Raw genomic sequence first — 22,427 nt, forward strand, 5'->3', positions numbered from 1 at the left:
CAAAAAAAACACTAAGAAGGCTGGGCGCAGTGGCTCATGCCTGTAATCCCAGCACTTTGGGAGGCCAAGGAGGGCAAATCACCTGAGGTCAGGAGTTCGAGACCAGCCTGGCCAACATGGTGAAACCCCGTCTCCACTAAAAATACAAAAATTAGCCGGGCATGGTGGCGTGCGCCTATAGCCCCAGCTACTTGGGAGGCTGAGACACGAGAATCGCTTAAACCCAGAAGGTGGAGGTTGCAGTGAGTCGAGATCACGCCATTGCACTCCAGTCTGGGTGACAGAGCAAGACCATGTCTGAGAAAAAGGAAAAGAAAAAAATAAGCTTAGTGTCTCCTTTTAAGAAAATCTTTCAGAAAGCCCAGCAAACAAGAGTCACAAACATGTGTACTTCACAAACACAGGCTGGAGGGGTCCCAAGGGAGCCAAGCTTCACTTTCCCCTATAATGACCTTGGCACAGCAGCTGAGACAGAGTCTACACAAACAGCCAGCCAAACAGCAAACCCCATGTTGGGGCACAGCAGCCTTCCTCAGTGCACCACCTGAACACCACAGCACCCATCCCCACAACCCAGCACTGGCTACAGCAGGGCACGAGTCACACTGCAGGGTAGTTCACGGGAAAAAGGCTGCCTATTACACCTCATACCTCCAGGCCTGGGGGCACAGGGTCAAAGGCCTCCTACTGGGGTGACCTCACCTCGTGAAACTTCCATGTCCCCAGGATGTGGCTTATGAGACAGCAGAAGAAGATGCAGACCCTGGGGAAAGGCCTCTGAGAGTCTCAGTGCAGCTGGGGCACAGCAGACCAACTGGCCTGGCCTATTACCTCCCCGGGGCCCTCGGAGCTCAAGGTTCTGAAACAAGGACCACCTGATGCTGGGCCTAGGGGTGCGTGCACAGTCTTACACCTGAGCCACCATCCTAGTAAAGAACAGCATAAAACCAGGCAAAATTTCCAGGAATTTATTGGAAACACAATACAAATTGGTTAGTAGATGGCATCTCCTTACAGACAGACAATCCACACTGTGGTATCATGCTCAGAACGAATTATCCTGCGGAAACACTCATGAGCACAGGTGCGTGCTCTGGGTTAGCTTCCCTGGCAGGGAAAATCAGAGACACAGTGCAGAGGAACAGGAGGGGTGGACAGAAAACTGGGACATGGCCTTCCTGGGGGGAATGGTGAGGAGGGGCTGCTAACTGAGTAAATTCCCCCAAAGGAAAACAGGGACAACAGTAAAGAATAAAGGCTTCCCCCTCCCTCCCCAAAGCCGTTTCCTCTCTAGGCAGAGTAAAACAGAATCTCCAAACACCCACGGGGCAGCTCCTCCACCTCCCCTTGCCAGGGACTTAGGACAGCAGTGGGGCATAAACACCAGGATCAGACATGACACCGAGTGCATTGAGGCCATGCACAGCCCCACCTGCTTGCCCTCAGCCCCCTGCTCTGCTCTGAGTTGCAGGGGACTGACCCGGTGGGTCGCCTGTCCCAGGCTCCCAGGGCAGCTGCTTCCAACTGGGTTTCACTATTGTGAGGCACCTGCAGGACTCTGGAGGCCAAGAGGAGGGGAGAGGCTGGGGCCCCCTCTCTCCGCCTGGGGAAATGTTTCTGACAAGAATCATGGCTTCTCGAGGCTCCAGCCCCCACCAGACAGGTCCACGGTGTGGCAGGTCCCCCAGTGGCCTTGGCACCAGGCTCTGGTGATGCGTCCTCCCCTGGTGCCCAGCCAGTCTCAGGATGGGGGCGGCTTGCTGTTGTTGTTCCCCACTTCTGGGTTGCCCCTCACTCCCCTGTTTTGCCTCTCAGCTTTTCTTGTTTTGTGTTAAACAAATCTCTGGATGAAAACCCCCATTTGAAATCCATTTTCCTGGGTGGGCCCTGAGAGATGGAAACTGGGCTGTGCACAAGGGGAATTGTGAAGGGCAGGCTGAAACCTTCCGGCGACACCCTCCAGTCGGCCCTCCTCTCTTGCGCACCTTTAAGAAGTGAAGGGTGGGCAGGCGATGACTGAGCCAGAGGGGGAGATGCCCTGCAGAGCCTGTGTCCTCACACCAGGGGCATGTCTGCTGGGGGCTGCGCAGACAGTCTCTGCACGTCCACCCATGTGCTCACTGAACCACAGTGACATGCCACTGACACACAGCAGGGACACCATGGCCCCAGAAAGGGAGCGGGTGGCTGGGAAACCCTCTCAGCACCAACTGCTTCCAACGGCAAAGGCACAGACTAGAGGCGCCTCGGCACCCTTCCTCCATTGCCTGGGGGATTCTGTCAGAACGAGGGGGCAGTTTCCAGAGACAAAGGGAGAGCGTGAAGTCTCAGTCAACATCCTCCTCCTAGGATGACTGGACTACAGAACCACGAGCTTTACTTACAAGAGGAAGGAAAAGCCTGCTTGGCACACGTGGCTCGAACCAGCTGCGCTTTTCCCAAAGCCAAATGTCAACTGGGTAGATAGGAGGGGCCTCCCTTCTCCTGCTTCAGACCTGGCCTGACTCCTGTCTCCAAATCTCTTGGGCCTGGGTGAGAGGGCCTCTCCCAAAAGGCAGAGAAAATGAAGCTGGCAGCTGAGTCACGGGCAGCTAATTGTTTCCAGAATCTGCAGTCACCACTTAATAGGGGTTCAGAGAGAAAGTGAAAGGGTGAGGGAATCATTTCCCCTTCTGGGTCCAAGTACGACAATAAATCCGGAGCAGGGTACAGACAGACAGCTTTCCTGTGTCTTTTTCTTTAGGGAAGAAACATCCACGTGATGCGGCACCTCCTCCCAGGTCTTTGCTGAAGGGACCCCTCAGTGGGAACCCTGAGGAGAACCCCTGCCTGCCACCTCCACCCGTCGCACCAAATGCTTCTGACACAGGCCCCACCCTCAGGGCCCCAAGCCAAGACCCAGCACAGCTCCAAGAGTGGGTGGTGGTGGAGACATCCCATGCTCACCCTTGCAGAAGCCTAAGATGAGAACCAACTCCTCCTCAGAAAAGAAGCTGAGATGGCTGCAAAACCGCCCTCCACCTCACACAGCACGCTCTCTCTGCCAAGCGGAGCTCAGCCTCCGAGGACACAGACATCTAGAGCATCGTTATCCTTACCAAGTTACCTCGTTCTTCCCAGGGTGTCAATTCAATTGTAGCCACTCTGTCTTGCAACAGCTTGGCTATTTGGGCCTCTCGTATCTGCCATCCAGCTGCCTCCTAGTAACCCCAGAGATGGCTGGGAGATCAGACTCCAGTCGTCTTTCTTGGGACTGTGACCCTTTGCCTACAAACAGAGGGCAGGGGAGTTGCCAGCCTCACATCTGCTCAGGGAGCTCATCGGGCGCTGAGCTATTCCTATCCTTGCAGCTGCCAGCACAAGTAGCACAGCTACTCAGCACAGCTGAGTGGCCAACTGTGATGCCACCAAGGGCTGGTGCCGAGGGCAGGTGGGAAACACAGCCCAAGCCAAAGGAGCAGGCAGGTCCCCCGGGGCCTAGGTCACATGTGCTCACAAGATGTTGGGCTGGAGGGGTGGGGGTCATGGGGTTGGCCACACAGACTCATACCCACAAACACAGTTCTCTCACTCCACACCTCTAGGCCAAACAGAGTCTGTCTGCTTAAAATGAAACTAGGTCATTTGTGACCCGCTGTAGGACCCACCTGGCAGCAGTTCTTCATCAGCTGGTTTGGCTGCAAGGGAACAGGGCAGTAAGCAAACGGCTTGTCACAGTGATACACACGCTTGGCACTTTTAACAACTGCTCTTGCTGGAGCTGTCTGTGACCAAGCAGAGCCGGGCAGAACACCAGCTTCTCTCCAACCACAAAACACAGATGATGAGTTTACAGGCTTATCTTTTGTCAGAACCTCGGTAATTCTGTTCCTTGGAGGAGTAGGAGGGAGGGTCACATATAGGAATGCAGAGGGTAAACAGCAAATTCCCCCATTTCAAAAAAACAAGTATGAAGCCTATCGAGAAAAAGCTGAGTGACGGTAACAGCAAGGACAGGGAAATACCTTGAACCTCATAAACACTGGCGCATTTCTTAAGAAAAATCCATTCAGAAAGATGCCATGGCCCTCCTGTACATATTTAGTAACTATACAGCATAAGACCGAGCTGAGCGGACACATGCAGGGTGGCAGCGGCTCTGAGCTCGCAGCAGCCCCACTGCCAAGTGGCCGCTGTTGCTGGGTGCGGCGCAGGGCGCTGCAGAAGGGAGGAGGTGGAGGGGTTCCCTCAGCCCCTCAATTCTCAGCAGGTCTCGCTCCGTAACAGCGAGGTCTCTGACAAGAAAGCGAGGTGCTGCTGATCCACACGTGGAGACACAGGATTTGGAACGTGCACTCCCACAGTTCCTTCCCCGCCCCATTGCGTCTCCATGGATGCACGCAGAGGTCTCCCACTGAAATGTACTGGGAGTGGGGCTGCCTTCTTCCCAGGCACGACTGTGAACATCAGCAGGACAGTGCAGCAAGTCTTGGATTGTAGAATGAATCAGGGAAAGCTCAGTCTGACACACAGCACGTGAGTTCTAGAAAAGGGAAGTAACAGTGTGAAGGTTAAACAAGTCCTGACGGTGGAGGCAAGACGAAAGGGAGGATGGACTCACCCCTCCCAACATCACAACCTTCAGGGAAAGGAGGCTCAGCAGTAGGTCAAAGAAAATCTCATAACTAGGCCAGGTGTGGTGGCTCATGCCCATAATCCCAGCACTTTGAGAGGCCAAGGCCAGTGGATGGCTTGAGGCCAGAAGTTCAAGAAAGTCTGGACGACATAGCATCACTCTGTCTCTACCAAAATAAAAATAAAAAGTTAGCCAGGTGTGGTGGTGCATGCCTGTAGTCCCAGCTACTCAGGAGGCTGAGGGGGGAGGACTGCTTGAGCTCACAAAGCCAAGGCTGCAGTGAGCTGCGATCGCACCACGGCACTCCAGCCCAGGCGACAGAGCAAGACCCTGTCTGAAAAAAAAAAAAAAAAGGCTCACAATGTAGTTTAACACTGGATCAAAGGGAAAGTTTAATTAGGGCCAATAAAATATATAATTGATACTGAAGGATGGAAAGATTTTAAAAGCTGGGTTTTGAATAGTCGGGTTTAGTGGTCACTGGAGAGGTGCTACAGTACACCAGGAAAGAGAAGAGACTCATGGAACTTTTCTGACGGATACTAAGGAATAGGGAACACAGTTGGCTGGGAGGAGGCACGATCTCATCTGAGCTCATCATAATTAATCATAATGATGTGGGCACCCAGAGGCTATGAACACATTTCTTGTAGGAGGGGAGTGAACCTCACTCTCCCACAGTGTCAGGAACTATTCCTATGCCCCTCACTCCCACCCCCTCCACTTCCCCAAAAACCTTCAACTCTGACCATCTGGAGATTACAGCAGAGACAAGTAAATGAAAAAGCAGAAGTGGCCTGCAAACCACATCACCACCGTGTTGTATTACTTAGAAAGTTGTGAAAGCTTTTTACTTAGTTATTAGGAAAGTGGCTAGGAGGGAAGTGGGGTTGTTTGCTGAGAAGGGATAAGATGCTCAGATATTCTCTGCCCCAGGCACATCACCCTGCAGCCAGGAAAGGACCCAGCAATGCTCACCTTCACAGCCTCACAGCATGCCAAGGAAGGGCTGCAGGATGGAGCAGAGCTGTGTCTTCACTTCATGAGCTTTTCTAGGATAGGGAAGATACCTGTACCCAGCTTGGTATTTGATATGAGCTCAGCAAGTATGTGTTAAATAAAGGCCCAGATAAATTCAGTTTAGGAATCATGCTAACCTTGCTTTATTGAACATACTGTAGGTTATGTAACTACCTTATTTAACCTTCAGCAGAATCTTGGGAGTGTCAGAAAGGTTAAGAACTTGCTCAAGGTCACAGTAAGTAAGCTGAGGAGTCAAGATTTGAATGTAGACCTTAATTTGTGTCAAGTTTTTCCTACTACACCAAGCTGCTCATTCTCCATCCAGCCCAGTGTTCTGCTAACAGCCCAGTAAGAGCATCCTGACCTCCTCAGTGTCTAAATGGAAGGTTATGTAAGTGTCAGCTTCTCCTAGGAGCCACTCTCTCTTTTTGTATTTAGTGGAGCAGGAGCTCTGTCATTCATCTGTCTAAACCCTTATGGAATTAAACCACCTATCAAAAGAGCTGCTTTTAATAGTTTCCCAAGTTTCTAGCCTGCCATGGTAAATTGTGCTTTTATTTGTGCCAAACTTGCCTGCTGCAGTTTCAGAAACAACCCTCTCCTCCTGGCATCTCAGGTTCTGGTGCCCAGGCTCCAATCTGCCTTCTCCACCCTGGCCACGGTTTTCAATTGAGACAGGCCACCTCTCTGTATTCTGGGCTGAAGAATCCCAGTACTTACCACCTGCCCTTACAAGGTTATCACTTCACTCTCCTCTGCTCAGAGCTTCCCCAGATCCTCTGCATTTCCTTGAAGCAGGAACAAGAGCCAGATACAGAGACTCAGCACAGTAGCACAGGCAGAGAGCCCCAGGAAAATGTCTACATCAATTCTCAGTCTCCTTCCTAGACCATGATGTAGCCCAAATCATTTCTCTTTTTGTTTATTTATTCTCAAATGTATTAACCTATATTTGCCACTTTGGTATGTACTCACCCTGACTGACAGGCACTTATTTTTTTGTTTGTTTGTTTTTTGCAAAATTTTCCCTAATGGTTTGACTACTCAGAAGTACTTGAAGTCCATGGACTTGGAGATTCTGCACTTAAATCAACCAATTCAATGAAAGCAATCTAGCCAGCTAGCTGGTGGCTTCTGAGTTAGTTTCCTTTCCTTCTGAAAATCAGAGAAGAAACCACAGAATTTTAGAAGCTGGAAAGCAGATAAATGAGTGATAACAGACTATGCACTCAAGACAGACAGACTTGAAGGTTCAGTGTGGAAAGCTGAGTACCCAATTTGTCTAGAGAACCCCAAAGGCTCATGAAATGACACCAGGTACCTCTGGAAGTAGGGGAGGGGACTGAAGCAAGGAAGAGGAGTTAAAGGCTCTTTGAGAAGCAGCTGGATCCCAAGAAGCTCTCCCAACTCCATACCACCAGGCAACTGTCTACGTCCCACCAGTCGAGACATTTATTCTCTGAAGAGGACAAAACCGTTTCAGGCCTAGGGGACACTAGGCACCATGCACAGCTAAGGACAAGGCTACAATTCTAACAGAGAGAGATCAAGTGAACCTATGTCTACTGAATGGTGAGCCTCCAGCCTTCTTCCCATGAAGCTCTCAGAATGCAGGTAACAAACATTTATCCTCTGGGGAACAGATAGGAAGAAACTTCTCTGGGGAATCTGACAAGCCCATGAGAAAATATCTAAAGAAACTGGCATTTATCGTCCAAACACCAGGCCAACCTGATCACCCTACAGTGAACTGCACTACAGGTTCTGCCAAGAACAAGCACAGAGCTTTCACTCTGATTTTTAGTCTCCTGCTTTTAAACATTATTTGACAACAAAGGTCACCAGGGAAAAAAAAACAAAAACCCTCTAACACAAGTGTTAGAGACCAAATAACAAATAATCAACAGAAGAATACAAATTGGAAGAAACAGAGAGAAGAAATAGAGAAGAATACTTAAAAAACAAAAAACATGGCCAGGCGTGGTGGCTCACACCTGTAATTCCAGCACTTTGGGAGGCAAAGGCAAGTGGATCACAAGTTCAAGAGATCAAGACCAGCCTGGCCAACATAGTGAAACCCCGTCTCTACTAAAAATACAAAAATTAGCTAGGTGTTATGGTGCGTACCTGTATCCCAGCTACTCAGGAGGCTGGGCAGGAGAATCGCTTGAACCCAGGAGGCGGAGGTTGCAGTGAGCCAAGATTGTGCCACTGCACTCCAGCCTGGCGACAGAGTGAGACTCCGTCTCAAAAAAAATAAATAAATAAAATAAAAATAAAAAGCCACTATCATTAATATCCTCAGGGAAGAAAAAATACAGTATCTATGAAACATACATAGTATGTTGTTTTTTCTTAACTGAGAGAAACAGGAGGGGAAGCACATAGAAGGATTGAGGAGCTCTGCTTCCTATCATGGTAGGCTAATTTGACTAACCCTCCAGCCAGTAACAGTGATAAACTCTGGACAAAATATAAAGAACAACTGTTTGAGGCCAGGTGTGGTGACTCACGCCTGTAATCCCAGCACTTTGGGAGGCTGAGGTGGGAGGATCACTTGAGGTCAGGAGTTCAAGACCAGCCGGGCCAACACGACAAAACCCTGTCTCTACTAAAACTACAAAAATTAGCCAGGCATGGTGGTGGCCACCCGAAATTCCAGCTACTTGGGAGGCTGAGGCAGGAGAACTGCTTGAACCCAGGAGGCGGAGGTTGCAGTGAGCCGAGATCATGCCACTGCACTCCAGCACGGGTGACAGAGCAAGACTCTGTCTCAAAAATACAATAAAATAATTTTTTTAAAAAAGAACAACTGTTTGAAAGTACTAGAGAGCAACCAAAATCAGGTAAAAATTGGAGGGGTTATGAACCTAGAAAAAAGTGAGACAAAGTAAGAAAAAGTGAGACAAAGTGAGAGCCACTCTTAAGTGTCTTTCCCCATGAGCACATTCATGCAGTATGAGATGAATATAGCTCAGGCAGAAAGCTACAGTCTACTAGGCTGAGGAACCAGAGGTCAGAGCTTGAGGCAGCCAATGCAGCTGGAAACTGAGGGAGGAGATCCTGCAGAGGAAGGAGACACAGAAGGGGGAGCCCTCAAATCTACATACAAACTCCCCTCACATTACTTGCTTATTTCTGAACTATGCAAGTACAGGGTGAGATTCCCAGGAGCCCGATGGAAAACATCAGCTAGAAGGCTCAAGGAGCCGAGCAGTGACTTCAAGAGCTGTCCAGTGCTGAGAAGACAGAATTTGGAGTTCAAGTTCTGTGAAGTTAAAGGGGCCTGGTAAACAACTTGGTCTTTCCATTGAAATCCCATCGGACTAAGGGCAAAATTGAAATATGTGAGGCTTAATAAAGCTTTAAACCAAGCCTCCACAGAATCGAAGTGATCTACCAATATAACTCCTTGCTAGAACAAAACTTACCACTCTGTAAAGGAAAATAACAGAATCCTGAGTCTTTATAACTCATCATTCACACTGACCCAGTATGCATTTAAATATGATTGGACTGGCTGGGCGCAGTGAGAAACAAGAAAATGCAACCCATAATCAAAAGAAAAAACAGTCCCTAGACTAATGGATAATTCAGATGTTAGAATTAGCAGGTATGGACTTAAAATATTTACTATAAATATGCTAAAGAATCTATAGAAAAAGACGAATATAATGGGTGACAAGGTGGGCAATTTTAGAAGTATAACTAATTGGAAATCTGAAAACTGAAAAATACAAAATCTAAAATGAAAAATGTGTTGGATGGGACTAATAGCAGATTTGATACTGTAGAAGAAATAATCAGCGAACTTGATGATAGAACTCTAAAAATCATCCAAAATGACAAATAGAGTACACACTGTATGACTCCATTTATATATAATTCTAGAAAATAGGCCGGGCACAGTGGCTCACGCCTGTAATCCCAACACTTTGGGAGGCTGAGGCAGGCGGATCATGAGGTCAGGAGATGGAAACCATCCTGGCCAACACGGTGAAACCCCGTCTCTACTAAAACACACACACACACACACACACACACACACACACACACACACAAACACATTAGCTGGATGTGATGGCACATGCCTGTAGTCCCAGCTACTCAGGAGGCTGAGGCAGGGGAATCGCTTGAACCCAGGAGGCAGAGGTTGCAGAGAGCTGAGATCGCGCCACTGCACTCCCACCTGGCGACAGAGGGAGACTCCCTTTCAAAAAAAACAAAAAACTAATTCTAGAAAATATAAATGAATCTATAGTGGCAAAAAACAAATCAGTGGTCACCTGGGGGTGAGGTGGGGGAGATGGGGAGGGCAGGTGGGAGGATTATAATGGGGTGCAAGAAAACTGTTGGGGGTGATAATTAAGTTTATTATTTTGATTGTGGTGATGGTTTCCTGGTGTATATATTTCAAAACTTATTAAATTGTATATTTTAATAATATATAGTTTACCAAATGACAATGATATCTTAATAAAGCTATTGAAAATAGTAATGAAAAATGTCTTTATAGGTGTGATATAAACAAGCTCTGTGGGAGTTACATAATAACTGGTTATATTGGTCAAAGAGAGAGATTCTGTTTTCTGAGGCCTGCTCTTGAGGCTTTAAGTGCCCCAACAGTGTAACAAGCACTATGGGCGTTATCAGCCAGGAACTTCCATTGCGCTTGTTATACTGTTGGGGCACCTTAAAGCTTCAAGAGCAGGCCTCAGAAAACAGAGTCTCTCTCCTTGACCTTCTCCTGCCTCCCTTTCACCTGCTCCTCTTTCTCCCCAAGGCAGACCTTAGAAACCAAAAACATATGCTAGTATTCTGCACCCCCACCCCGGTGCCTTTCTGTCTTGGAGCTCTGACCTACCTTGTCTTATGTTGGCCAAAAGACCCTCATTTCAGAAAGGATCCTGCCCCCAGGAGGAATGAATGCTGCACAGAGAGGTCAAGAAGAATCTGAACAGGGGGCCAGGCGCAGTGGCTCACACCTGTAATCCCAGCACTTTCGGGGGCTGAGGTGGGTGGATAACCTGAGGTCAGGAGTTCAAGACCAGCCTGGCCAACATGGCGAGACCCCGTCTCTACTAAAAATACAAAAATTAGCTGGGAATGGTGGCATGTGACTGTGGTCCCAGCTACTCGGGAGGCTGACAGGAGAATCGCTTGAACCCGGGAGACAGAGGTTGCAGTCAGCTGAGATCACACCACCGCACTCCAGCCTAGGTGACAGAGTGAGACTCCATCTCAAAAAAAAAAAACAAAATTAGAACCTGAACAGACAAGACTTGCTGGGTTTCCCCCCCTCAGTCTATTCATATTAGATCATACCCTTTTTGTCCAATCACATTTCTACATGGTTGTTAATCATGCCTACCCAATTAAGTCTCCATAAAAGGCCCAAGCGGGCAGAGTTTGGAGAGCTTCTGGAGAGCTGAACGTGTAAGGTTCCTGGAGGGTGGTGTGCCCAGGGAGGGCATGGAAGGTGCATACCCCTTCTCACATGCCTCGCCCTATGCATCTCTGCATCTGTATTTGGCATAATATCCTTCATAATAGACAGGTAAACATGTTTCTCCTATTCTAGGATCTACTCTAGCATATTAATTGAACCCAAGGAGGGGGTTGTGGAATTCCTGATTTATAGCCAGCAGGTCAGAATCACAGGAAAAACAGCCTGGGGTTTGTGAATGCCACTGGAAGTCGGGTAGCAGTCTTGTGGGACTGGGAGAGCCCTCAATCTATAGGTTCTGACACTCTCCAGGTAGACATGGTCAGAATTGAATTGGAGGATACTCAGCTTATGTCTGCTGCAAAACTGATTGCTTGCTTGGTGTGTGGGGAAAAGTCCCCACACATTTGGTCACAGAAGTCTTCTGTGTCGATTGTTGTTCAGTGAGAGAACAGAAAAATAAGCAACTGCTCTGAGTGTGTTTTTTCCCCTTAATAGGGCTTTTAAAATCTGTGCTCGAACAACAACTGCTGGCTTTACAGATGCTGTAAGAATCATTCTATTTCAAGTTTAATAAAACCAGAAAAAAAGTTTGTTAAAAATCCTAAAAACCAGGGAAAAATAAAGAAAACTGGTGTCACCGTATTAAAATCAGACAAAGATTTCAAGACAAGGAGTATTAACAGAGATAAAGAGGACCATTTTGGCAGGGCGCAGTGGCTCACGCCTGTAATCCCAGCACTTTAGGAGGCCAAGGCGGGTGGATCACAAGGTCAGGAGATCGAGACCATCCTGGCTAACATGGTGAAACCCCGTCTCTACTAAAAATACAAAAATTAGCTGGGCGTGGTGGCGCATGGCTGTAATCCCAGCTACTCAGGAAGCTAAGGCAGGAGAATCACTTGAACCAGGGAGTCAGAGGTTGCAGTGAGCTAAGATTGAGCCACTGCATTCCCGTCTGGTGACAGAGCGAGACTCTGTCTCAAAAAAAAAAAAAAAAAAAAAAGAGGACTATTTCAAAAGGACATAAAAATCCTAAATACAAATATACCCAATAACAGAATTTTTTAATACATGAAGCAAAGTTGACAAACTAAAGGGAGAAACAGATACATCTGGTTGGCATATAAAGTTGAGAAAGTCTCAGCTGGGTGCAGCGGCTCATATCTGTAATCCCAGTTCTTTGGGAGGCCAAGGCAGGAGAATGGCTTAAGGCTGGGAAATCGAGACCAGCTTGAGCAACATAGCAAGACCCCCTGCCCCCATCTCTGTAAAAATATAGCAAGACCCCCTGCCCCCATCTCTGTAAAAATAAATTTTAAAAACTATTTTTTAAAAAGGTTGAGAAAGTCTCCCAGAAAGCAGAATAAAAAGACAGAGATGATAAGCTATAGAGAAACAATAAGAAAATCAGAGGGCCAGTCCAGGAGGTCCAAACAATATCCTACCCATTTTTTCCTGCTGAATGTTCAGTCCCAGATGACTTAAATGTGGTCAGCCCTATTTTCCCAAACACTTACTCTTGGTCTTGCTCACTGGCTGTCCTAGAGGGGCTCACTCAGTTAAGCTGGAATCAGAACATTACGGAAAGGGTCTTCTTAGGTCTCTTCTTTGGGAATCTCCATCTAACAAAGTTAACTTCAAGTCTGCACCTTGGTTTCACATTAATCACTTTTCATATTCATTTATATGTCATCACTTTTCATATTCATTTATATGTAAATAGTTGCTGATAAAAATAAATATCTGGCTGATAGAGGAAAATGCATAGATTATAACTCAGATGTTTTCTGAGCTTAAAGAGTGCTCAGTCATTTGGAAGGGAAAACAGAAAACAGTGAAATAAACAGTGAGCAGGGCTGAGAAGCTTCAAATGAACCCAGTGGAGGTTTCCAAATCAACTAGACTGTGACAAATTCTTCCATTTCCATTGCCCTGGGGGCCCTGCACATTCAGAAGGCTTCTCCTCACTTCTTCATGAGGACGTGAACAGATTGCTCAGGGGGATGCCTAAATCAATTGGTTTCTGGGGTTGTTCTTTACTTCCCTGGGGTGTCAAGATACATTACCGTACTGATATCCCAATGGCTTTTTCAGACAGTTATGACTGCTCTTTTGATGGATGAGTCAAACCTCTTCTAAGTCAAATCCTCTTCTCAGATACCTAATCCCCTCCCTCTGCTGTCTCCTTCCCTTTCCTTTTGCAAACCTCTACTCCTCCTCCCAAAACATGTGAGACCTAGCTCTCAGACCTAGCTCTCAAATCAGAGCTACCCTTTCCTTCTCAGAGGTCACCTTCTATGGGTCACTGAGAATGGGGGAAAGGGGAACAGAGGGTCAGGTTAATTTAAAAAGATCGTTTACCTGCAGGTAAACAGAGACACTTATTAAGGAGGCAGTGAACCATGGACTGCTGTCACTCTTCTAGGACCTCCATACTGCTGAGAGGGTCTCAAGTCTAGGCCTCTTAGGGGCTCACACACTAGTGCTTCCCTCAGAGACATGATAGAAGTACTCTCTGGGAGAAGCTGTGATATTAGTAAACCCAGGAATGGTCCCAGGGGTGGCTAATTTGGCATCCTTCCAGAATATGCTAAAACACTAAGTTGTTGACTACTTATGCCTAATGCAATTGGCTTCCTCATGGCTTCAGAGGTGGAGACCATCTGCTGCCCTCAGACAATGCTTCAATAGGCCCGAAACCCTCTCAATACATAAGGTACTCCGCTATATTGCTTCCCATTCAGTAACCCTGGGGGCATAATAGTCCTTTAGAAAATATTTTTTTGAATCTCAAAGGTTTTAAAAATATATTTAACCAGGTTATGACACTACCCTTTGAGACAAGGAGAGCAGAGGTGAGTCTAGGGACACTCGAGTTCTTCCAGAGACAATGTTTTAAAAGTTTTTTTTAAAACTGCAGTCTTTTGAAATGGCATGAGTTTTTGACAGAAGGCAGCCTGGGCCTAAGCATGCCTAGGAGTGCCATCAGCTGTCCCTGGCAGTCTATTTTTTTTGGAATTCGTGAAGAGAGCAGATGCATTCCCAGAGCTCACTCACTGGTACAATGGCTTTCACCACCGCCCATTTCCCAGGGTTGGGATGCCAACAGTTAGAACTGTTGAATCACTGATTTCAGACTCAAGTCATCAGAAGGACAATCTTCACACTCCAGATCATAATATTGTACTTACAGAGTCATCTACATTAGATACCTTCTTCATAGGAGTCTCAAAAATGGTATTACTCAATGCAGAAAATAAATAAGAAAAATAAACGGATCCACAGTGTACTCACATGCCCTAGGGGAAATAAGCCAGAGGAGAGCAGATTCAAAAGGGCTTTATTGTACAATTCATCACTTTCCCTGGCTCAGATGCCCTGACTCTGTCCCACTGAAAACTCATCTCTCTTCTGAGCCTGTTGCTGACATGCTGAGTCCTGCTTCAGTACCCCTGAGACAAAAAGCCATGTCATTTTGGAAAAAGGTTAAGAGCACCTCCAAATGATGGTCTGTATCACTTCACAAGAAGTCTTTCTCAAGGCCCCCTTCTGATAAAGACTGAGATAGCAGGCAATCGCCTTGTCCCTGCTCATTGGAATGGAAGATCTGCAGACAGAACAAAGCTCAAGTAGTTGTCACTGTGGAAAGAACCAAGGGCATCTTCTTAAGGGTCAGGACAGGATGAGAGGCCTGTACAGCCCATCTGCCTTTCTTCTCTCCAGGATTCTTTCTGATTCAGACTTCACTCTGAATAAGATTCTACTGTCTCAAGGTCAGGATGTTCTATCTCCTCTACTGTAGGGTCTCTGATAGAGGAGCCCACAGGGAGCTAAGTGAGTCCTTCCTATAAACCTAAATTCCTGCCTTCAATGCTCCTCAAAATAACTTAATCCAAGGGCAGTTCCTCTTTATAGATACAGGGGCCCTGTAATGTACAAACATCCATTGGAATATAACCATCTACCTTCAAGCAAATCCATAAGTCATATTTTAAAAATCATATTTTTAGGTAAGAAATATAGTTATAAGGAAAGTACTGAAATATTATTTATGTACAGTTCTCAGGACTATAAAAATGGTTGATATCTTAGAAATTTTCCAAATAAAACTTTAATAGAAGCTATTCTTTAAGTCAGAGGTAGAATCTTAACACTCGATAAATACCTACTATGAGTCAGAGACTATGCTGGGAAGAGGATATAATTCAATTTAAATACATTTCACCTTTAGGTGATTCTGTGAATTTTCTCTTCTTTCTTTTTTTCCCTTCTCTCTCCAACACTAATAATATAGCTCCTATGCCCCAACTTCCAGAAAAATATAGTTCCTATACCCTAACTTTTATATTTGGTATATCGGCAGATGAGCTTTACACAGGCAAAAAATGATGGTGAAGGGGTTTTATTAAAAAGTGATGGCTTCAGTGACTCACGCCTGTAAACCTAGCACTTTGGGAGGCTGAGGCAGGCGGATCACCTAAGGTCAGCCACTTGAGACACACCTGGCCAACATGGTGAAAGGCTGTCTCTACTAAAAATACAAAAATTAGCTGGGTGTGGTGATGGATGCCTGTAATCCCAGCTACTCTGGAAGCTAAGGCAGGAGAATCACTTGAACACAGGAGGCAGAGGTTGCAGTGAGCTGAGATCATGCCACTGCACTCCAGCCTGGGCAACAGGGCGAGTCTGCTTCTCAAAAAAAAAGAAAGAAAGAATGAAAGTGATGGCTTTATGGTCTGAGCAAAGAAAAATACCCCACTATATTGCTCTATGCATTCGCAAACATATACCCATTTCCTATACAAAGAAAATATGAACATCTCCTATGTGCAGGAATATGTAGTTTTATTAAGCTTTGCTCTATTGAGCTTTACAGATACTGTGCTTTTTTAAAAATTGAAGCTTTGTTGGCAACTCTGCATTAAACAAGTCTATTGACACCATTTTTCCAGCAGCACGTGCTCACCTAATGTCTCTGCGTCACATTTTGGTAATTCTTACAATACCTCAAGCTTTTTCTTTATTATATCTGTTATGTTGATCTGTAATTAGTGATCTTTGATGTTACTATTGTAATTGTTTTGGGCCACAAGCCACGCCCATATAAGATGGGAAACTTAATAGATAAATGTGTGTGTTCTTTCTTGAGTGGAGCTCTGAAAAAAAAAATTAATAAAAAAAATGCTATGTGTCCTCTGACTGCTCCAGTGACTGTCCTTTCCCTGTCTTTTTACCCTCTCCTTGAGCATCTCTATTCTCAGAGACACAACAGTATCAAAATTAGGCCAGTTAATAACCTTACAATGGCTTTTAAGTGTTGAAGCGAAAAGAAGGGTATCTCTCACTTTAAATCAAAAGCCAGAAATGATGAGCCTTCATGAGGAAGGCGTATTGAAAGCCAAGAGAGGTTGCCAAGTCAGGCCTCTTGCACCAAACAGTTAACCAAGTGATGAATGCAACTTGGAAAAGTTCTTGAAGGAAATTAAGAGTGCTACTCCAGTGAACATATGAATGATACGAAAGTGAAACAATCTTACTGCTGATAAGGAGAAAGTGGCCTGAATACAAGATCAAACCAGCAACAACATTCCCTTAACCCAAAGCCTAATCCAGAGCAGGGCCCTAACTCTCTTCAATTCTATGAAGACTGAGAGAGGTGAGGAAGCTGGAGAAGAAAAGTTTGAAGCTAGTAGAGGTTGATTCATGGGGTTTAAGGAAAAAAGCCATCACCATAAACATAAAAGTGCAAGTAAAGCAGCAAGCGCTGATGTAGAAGCTGCAGCAAGTTATCTAGATCTAGCTAAGATCACTGATGAAGGCAGCTATGCTAAACAACAGATTTTCAATGTAGACAAACCAGCCTTATACTGGAAGAAGATGCCATCTAGGTCTTTCATAGCTAGAGAGGAGAAGCCAATGCCTTCAAAGCTTCAAAGGACAGGCTAACTCCCTTGTTAAAGGCTAATGCAGCTGGTGACTTTTTAAGTTGAAGCCAGTGCTCATTTACTATTCCAAAAAGTCACAGAGCCCTTAAGAATTATGCTTAATCTATTCTGCCTATGCTTTATAAATAGAACAACAAAGCCTAAATGATAGCGCCTCTGTTTACAGCGTGGTTTACTGAATATTTTAAGCTTGCTGTTGAGACCTACTGCTTAGGAAAAAAAATCAAAATATGACTGCTCATTAACAATGCACTTGGTCACCCAAGAGCTCTGACGGAGATGTACAAGGAGATGAATGCTGTTTTCATGTGCGCTAGCACAACTTCTATCATCCATTCTAGGATGGATGAACGGATGGATGAATGAATGGATTCATTCACTGATTCATTCATTCATTCATTGGAGACAGGGTCCTGCTTTGTCACCCAGGCTGGAGTGCAGTGACATGGCTCACTGGGCCTCGACCTCCTGGGCTCAAGTGATCTTCCCACCTCAGCCTCCTGAGTAGCTGGGACTACAGGCCATGTGCTACTATGACTGGCAAGTTTTTGTATTTTTTATAGAGACAGGGTTTCGCTATGTTGTCCCGGCTGGTCTTGAACTTCTGGACTCAAGCAATCCACCTGTCTTGGCCTCCCAAAGTGCTGGGACTACAGGTGTAAACCAGCACGCCCAGCCAAGGAATAAGTTTAACTTTCAAGTCTTATTCAGGAAATACATTTTGTAAGGCTATGCCTGCCATGGATAATGATTCCTCTGATGGATCTGGGCAAAGTCAACTGAAAACCTGCTAGAAAGGACTCACCTTTATAGATGCCATTAGAACATCAGAAATTCATGGGAGGAGGCCAAAATATCAATACTAACAGGAGTTCAGAAGAAATTGATTCCAACCCTCATGGATAACTTTGAAAGGTTCAGGACTTCAGTGGAGGATGTAACTGCAGATATGGTGGACATAGCAGGAGAATTAGAATGAGAAGTGGAACCTGAAGATGTGGCTAAATTGCTACAATCTCATGATAAAACTTGAACAGATGAGTAGTTGCTTCTTACGGATGAACAATGAAAGTTGTTTCTTAAGATGGAAACTACTCCTGAACACGCTGTGAACATGTTGAGATGAAAATAAAGGACTTAGAATATTACATAAACTTAGTTGGTAAGGCAGCAGCAGAGTTTGAGAGGATTGACTCTAATTTTGAAAGAAGTTCTACTGTGGGTAAAATACTATCAAAGAGCATCACATGCCACAAAGAAATCTTTCGTGAAAGGAAGAGTCCATTGATGTAGCAAATGTCAATGTGGTCTTACTTTAAGAAACTGTCACAGCTACCCTAAGCTTCAGCAACCACCATCCTGATCAACAGTGGCCATCAACATTGAGGCAAGACCTTCCAGCAGCAAAAAGATTATGACTCACAGAAGGCTCAGATGATCATTAGCTTTTTTTTTTTTTTTTTAGCAATAAAGTATTTTTAAAATTAAGGTATATACATTGTTATTTTATACATAATGCTATTGCACACTTAATAGACTATAGTATAGTGTAAACATAATTATTGTCTGTTTTTGAGACAAGGTCTCACTCTTATTGGGGGACCTGCCCCGATAATCACGTAGGTTCTTTTCTATTTTCCTAAGTGTCGGCTGGCTTGAGAAATAAAGGGACAGTGTACGAAAGAGAGAAATTTTAAAGCTGGGCATCTGGTGGAGACATCACACGTTGGTAGGATCTGTGATGCCCCACAAGCCACAAAAACCAGCAAGTTTTTATTAGGGATTTTCAAAAGGGGAGGGAGTGTGCGAATAGGTGTGGGTGACAGACATCAAGTACTTAACAGGGTAATAGAATATCACAAGGCAAGTGGAGGCAGGGCAAGATCACAGGACCACAGGACCCAGGCGAAATTAAAATTGCTAATGAAGTTTCGGGCACCGTTGTCATTGATAACATCTTATCAGGAGACAGGGTTTTGAGATCAACCGGTCTGACCAAAAGTTATTAAGCAGGAATTTCCTCTTCCTAATAAGCCTTGGAGCACTATGGGAGACTGGAGTTTATTTCACCCCTGCAGTCTCAACCATAAGAAACAGGTACGCCCCGGGGGGCCAGTTCAGAGACCTACCCCTACGTGTGCATTCTCTTTCTCAGGGACGTTCCATGCTGAGAAAAAGAATTCAGCAATATTTCTCCCATTTGCTTTTGAAAGAAGAGAAATATGGCTCTGTTCTGCCCGGCTCACCGGCAGTCAGAGTTTAAGGTTATCTCTCTTATTCCCAGAACAATTGCTGTTATCCTGTTCTTTTTTCAAGGTGCTCAGATTTCATATTGCACAAACACACATGCTGTACAATTTGTGCAGTTAATGCAATTATCACATAGTCCTGAGGCAACATACATCCTCCTTGGCTAACAAGATTAAGAGATTAAAGTAAAGACGGGCATAGGAAATCACAAGGGTATTGACTGGGGAAGTGGTAAGTGTCCATGAAATCTTTACAATTTATGTTTAGAGATTGCAGTAAAGACAAGCATAAGAAATTACAAAAGTATTAATTTGGGGAACTAATAAATGCCCATAAAATCTTCACAATCCACGTTCTTCTGCCATGGTTTCAGCCGGTCTCTCTGTTTGGGGTCCCTGACTTCCTGCAACACACTCTGTTGCCCAGGCTTGTCCAGTGGTGCAATCTTGGCTCACTGCAGCTCCGACCTCCCAGTCTCAATCCACCCTCCCACCTCAGCCTCCCGAGTAGCTGGGACTACAGGCACATGCCACCATGATCGGCTAATTTTTGTATTTTTTGTAGGGACAAGGTTTCAGCATGTTGCCAATGCTGATCTCAAACTCCTATGCTCGAGCAATCTGCCTGCCTTGGCCTCCCAAAGTGTTGGGATTACAGATATGTGCCATCACACCTAGCCAACATAACTTTATATGCACTGGGAAACCAGAAAACTCATGTGACTTGCTTTATTGTGATATTAGCTTTATTGCAGTGGTCTTGAACTGAACTCAATAGTATCTCTGAGGTATGCCTGTAAATGCTGTATTCAATATACAAATCTGGGCCTGTATTCATTCGGTGGAAAAAACACTAGATTTGGAGTTTAGATCCCATCTCTGCTACTTTCTAGCAATGCGACTTTGGGCAAATTCTTCAACCTTCTTGAGCTTCTATTTTTTCCATTCCTAAAATGTAGGTTATAACATTTACCTCATAAAGTATTTGGAAAACCAAGTGATATAAAGTACATGAAAAGAGGGAGGCAGAGCAAGATGATCAAATAGAAGCCTTCAGCAATTGTCCCTGCTGAAGGAACACCAAATTGAAGAACTAGCTACACAAAAAAGCACCTTCATAGGAACCAAAAATCAGGTAAGCGATCACAGTACCTGATTTTAACATCATATTAAGAAAACAGGCACTGAAGAGGGAAGGGAAGAGGGAGGGAGAACACAGTGATTGTGAAATTTTGCATTGGAACCCAGTGCTGCCCTGACACAGTGGAAAGCAATACGAGGCAGAACTCAGCCGGTGCCCACAGAAGGAGCATTTAGGCCAGCCTTAGCCAGAGGGGAATAGCTCATCCCAGCAGTTGGAACCTGAGTTCTGGCAAGCCCTTCCACTGTGGGTTAAAGTGCTCTGGGTTCCTAAATAAACTTGAAAGGCAGTCTAGGCCACAAGGACTGCAATTCCTGAGCAAATCCTGGTGCTGTGCTGGTCTTGGAGCCAATGGACTTGGGGAGCATATCACCTAGTGAGATACCAGCCAGGGCTGCTAAGGGAATGCTTACACCACACTTCCCCCAGTCTCAGGCAGCACAGCTCGCAGCCCTTGCAGAGACTCCTTCCTCCTGCTTAGGAGAGAAAAGGATAGAGTAAAGAGGACTTTCTCTTGCAACTTTGATACTGGCTCAGCCACAGTAGGATGGGGCACCAGACACAGCTGTGAGGCCCCCATTCCAGGCCCTAACTCCCAGATGACATTTGAAAACACACTTCAAGCAGGAAGAAAACCCACTGCCTTGAAGGGAAGGATCCAGTCCTGGCAGGATTCACCAGCTGCTGACTAAAAAGCCCTTGGGCCCTGAATAATCAGCAGTGGTATCCAGGCAGTACTTGTTGTGTGCCTTGGATGAGACTCAGAGACATGCTGGCTTTAGATGTGACCCAGCACATTCCCAGGTGGGTGGCTATGAGGAGAGACTCTTTCTGCTTGAGGAAAGGAGAGAGAAGAGTAAGAAGACTTTGTCTTACAACTTGGGTACCAGATTGGCCACTCTGGGGTAGAACACCAGGTAGATTCCTAAGGTTCCTGACTCCAGGCCCTGGCTCCCAGTTGGCATCTCTGGACCTACTTGGGGTCACAGTGAACTCACTGCCCTGAAGGGAAGATGCCTGGCTGGATATGCCACCTGCTGATTGGAGAGTCCTTGGACCTTGAGTGAACACAGGTGGTAGCCAGGCAGTGATCATCATAGGCCTTGGGTGAGCCCCAGTGCTGTGTTGGCTTCAGGTCTGACACAGAGCTGTCCCAGTGGTAGTCACCACAGGGGTGCTTGTGTCATCATCCCTTCTCCAGCTCCAGGCAGCTCAGCACAGAGACAGAGTGTCCATTTGTTTGAGTGAAAGTAAAAGAAGAGAACAAGAGTCTCCACCTAGTAATCCAGGGAATTCTCCCAGATCTTACCCAAGACAACCAAGGCAAGAGACACAGCATTACTGGGCTGGAGGTGCCCCCTAATGCAGGTATGGCTGCAGTGACCAAAGACTTAGATCACAACACCCAAATCCCTTCTAATAGTTGGAAAGCCTTCCCAAGAAGGATGCGGACAAACAAGCCCAAACTGTGAAGACTACAACAAATACCTAACTCTTCAATGCCCAGACACTGAAGAAAATCCACAAACTTCAAGACCATCCATGAAAACATGACCTCACCAAACAAGCTAAATAAGACACCAGTGACCAATGCCAGAGAGACAGAGATATGTGTCCTTTCAGACAGAGAATTCAAAATAAGGGTTTTGAGGAAGCACAACAGAATTCAATAATAGAATAAAATTAAGAAAGATGCTGAAATAATTTAAAAGACTCAAGCAGATATTCTGGAGCGAAAAATGCAACTGACATACTGAAAAATACATCAGAGTCTCTTAATGAATTGATCAAGCAGAAGAAAGAATTAGTCAGCTTGAAGACAGGCTATTTGAAATACACAGTCAGAGGAGACATGAGAATAAAGAATAAAAAGCAATGAAGCACACTTAAAAGATCTAGAAAATAGCTTCAAAGCGGCAAATCTAAAAGTTATTGTTCTTAAAGAGGAAGTAGAGGGACAGATTGTAGAAAGATTATTCAAAGGGATAACAGAAAACTTCTCAAA

General features: G+C 45.5%; 1 protein-coding gene across 9 annotated transcripts in view; it reads right to left on the reverse strand.

Moving 5' to 3' along the window:
- The window catches only part of MTA3 (metastasis associated 1 family member 3), a 289,993-nt gene that overhangs the window by 36,527 nt on the left and 231,039 nt on the right, over positions 1-22,427 (reverse strand). For 4 of the 9 annotated variants that reach the window (XR_004669803.2, XR_010109299.1, XR_004669800.3 and 1 more), the window contains exons 17-18: positions 17,838-17,973; positions 954-4,522 (exon numbers count right to left, since the gene is read on the reverse strand). The exons of 2 other annotated variants lie outside the window; for them this stretch is intronic. Coding sequence is in view for 3 of the 7 variants with exons in the window: in XM_034953025.3 (XP_034808916.1) it covers positions 6,398-6,426 (29 nt within the window). In the remaining 4 variants the exon portion in view is untranslated. Of the gene's footprint in view, positions 1-953; positions 4,523-6,358; positions 6,427-17,837; positions 17,974-22,427 lie in introns of those variants that run through there. 3 more of the 9 variants (XM_034953027.4, XM_034953026.4, XM_034953025.3) reach the window with 2 other exon arrangements.

The sequence above is a fragment of the Pan paniscus genome, chromosome 12, assembly GCF_029289425.2.
Source record: "Pan paniscus chromosome 12, NHGRI_mPanPan1-v2.0_pri, whole genome shotgun sequence".
Taxonomy (NCBI): Eukaryota; Metazoa; Chordata; class Mammalia; order Primates; family Hominidae; genus Pan; species Pan paniscus.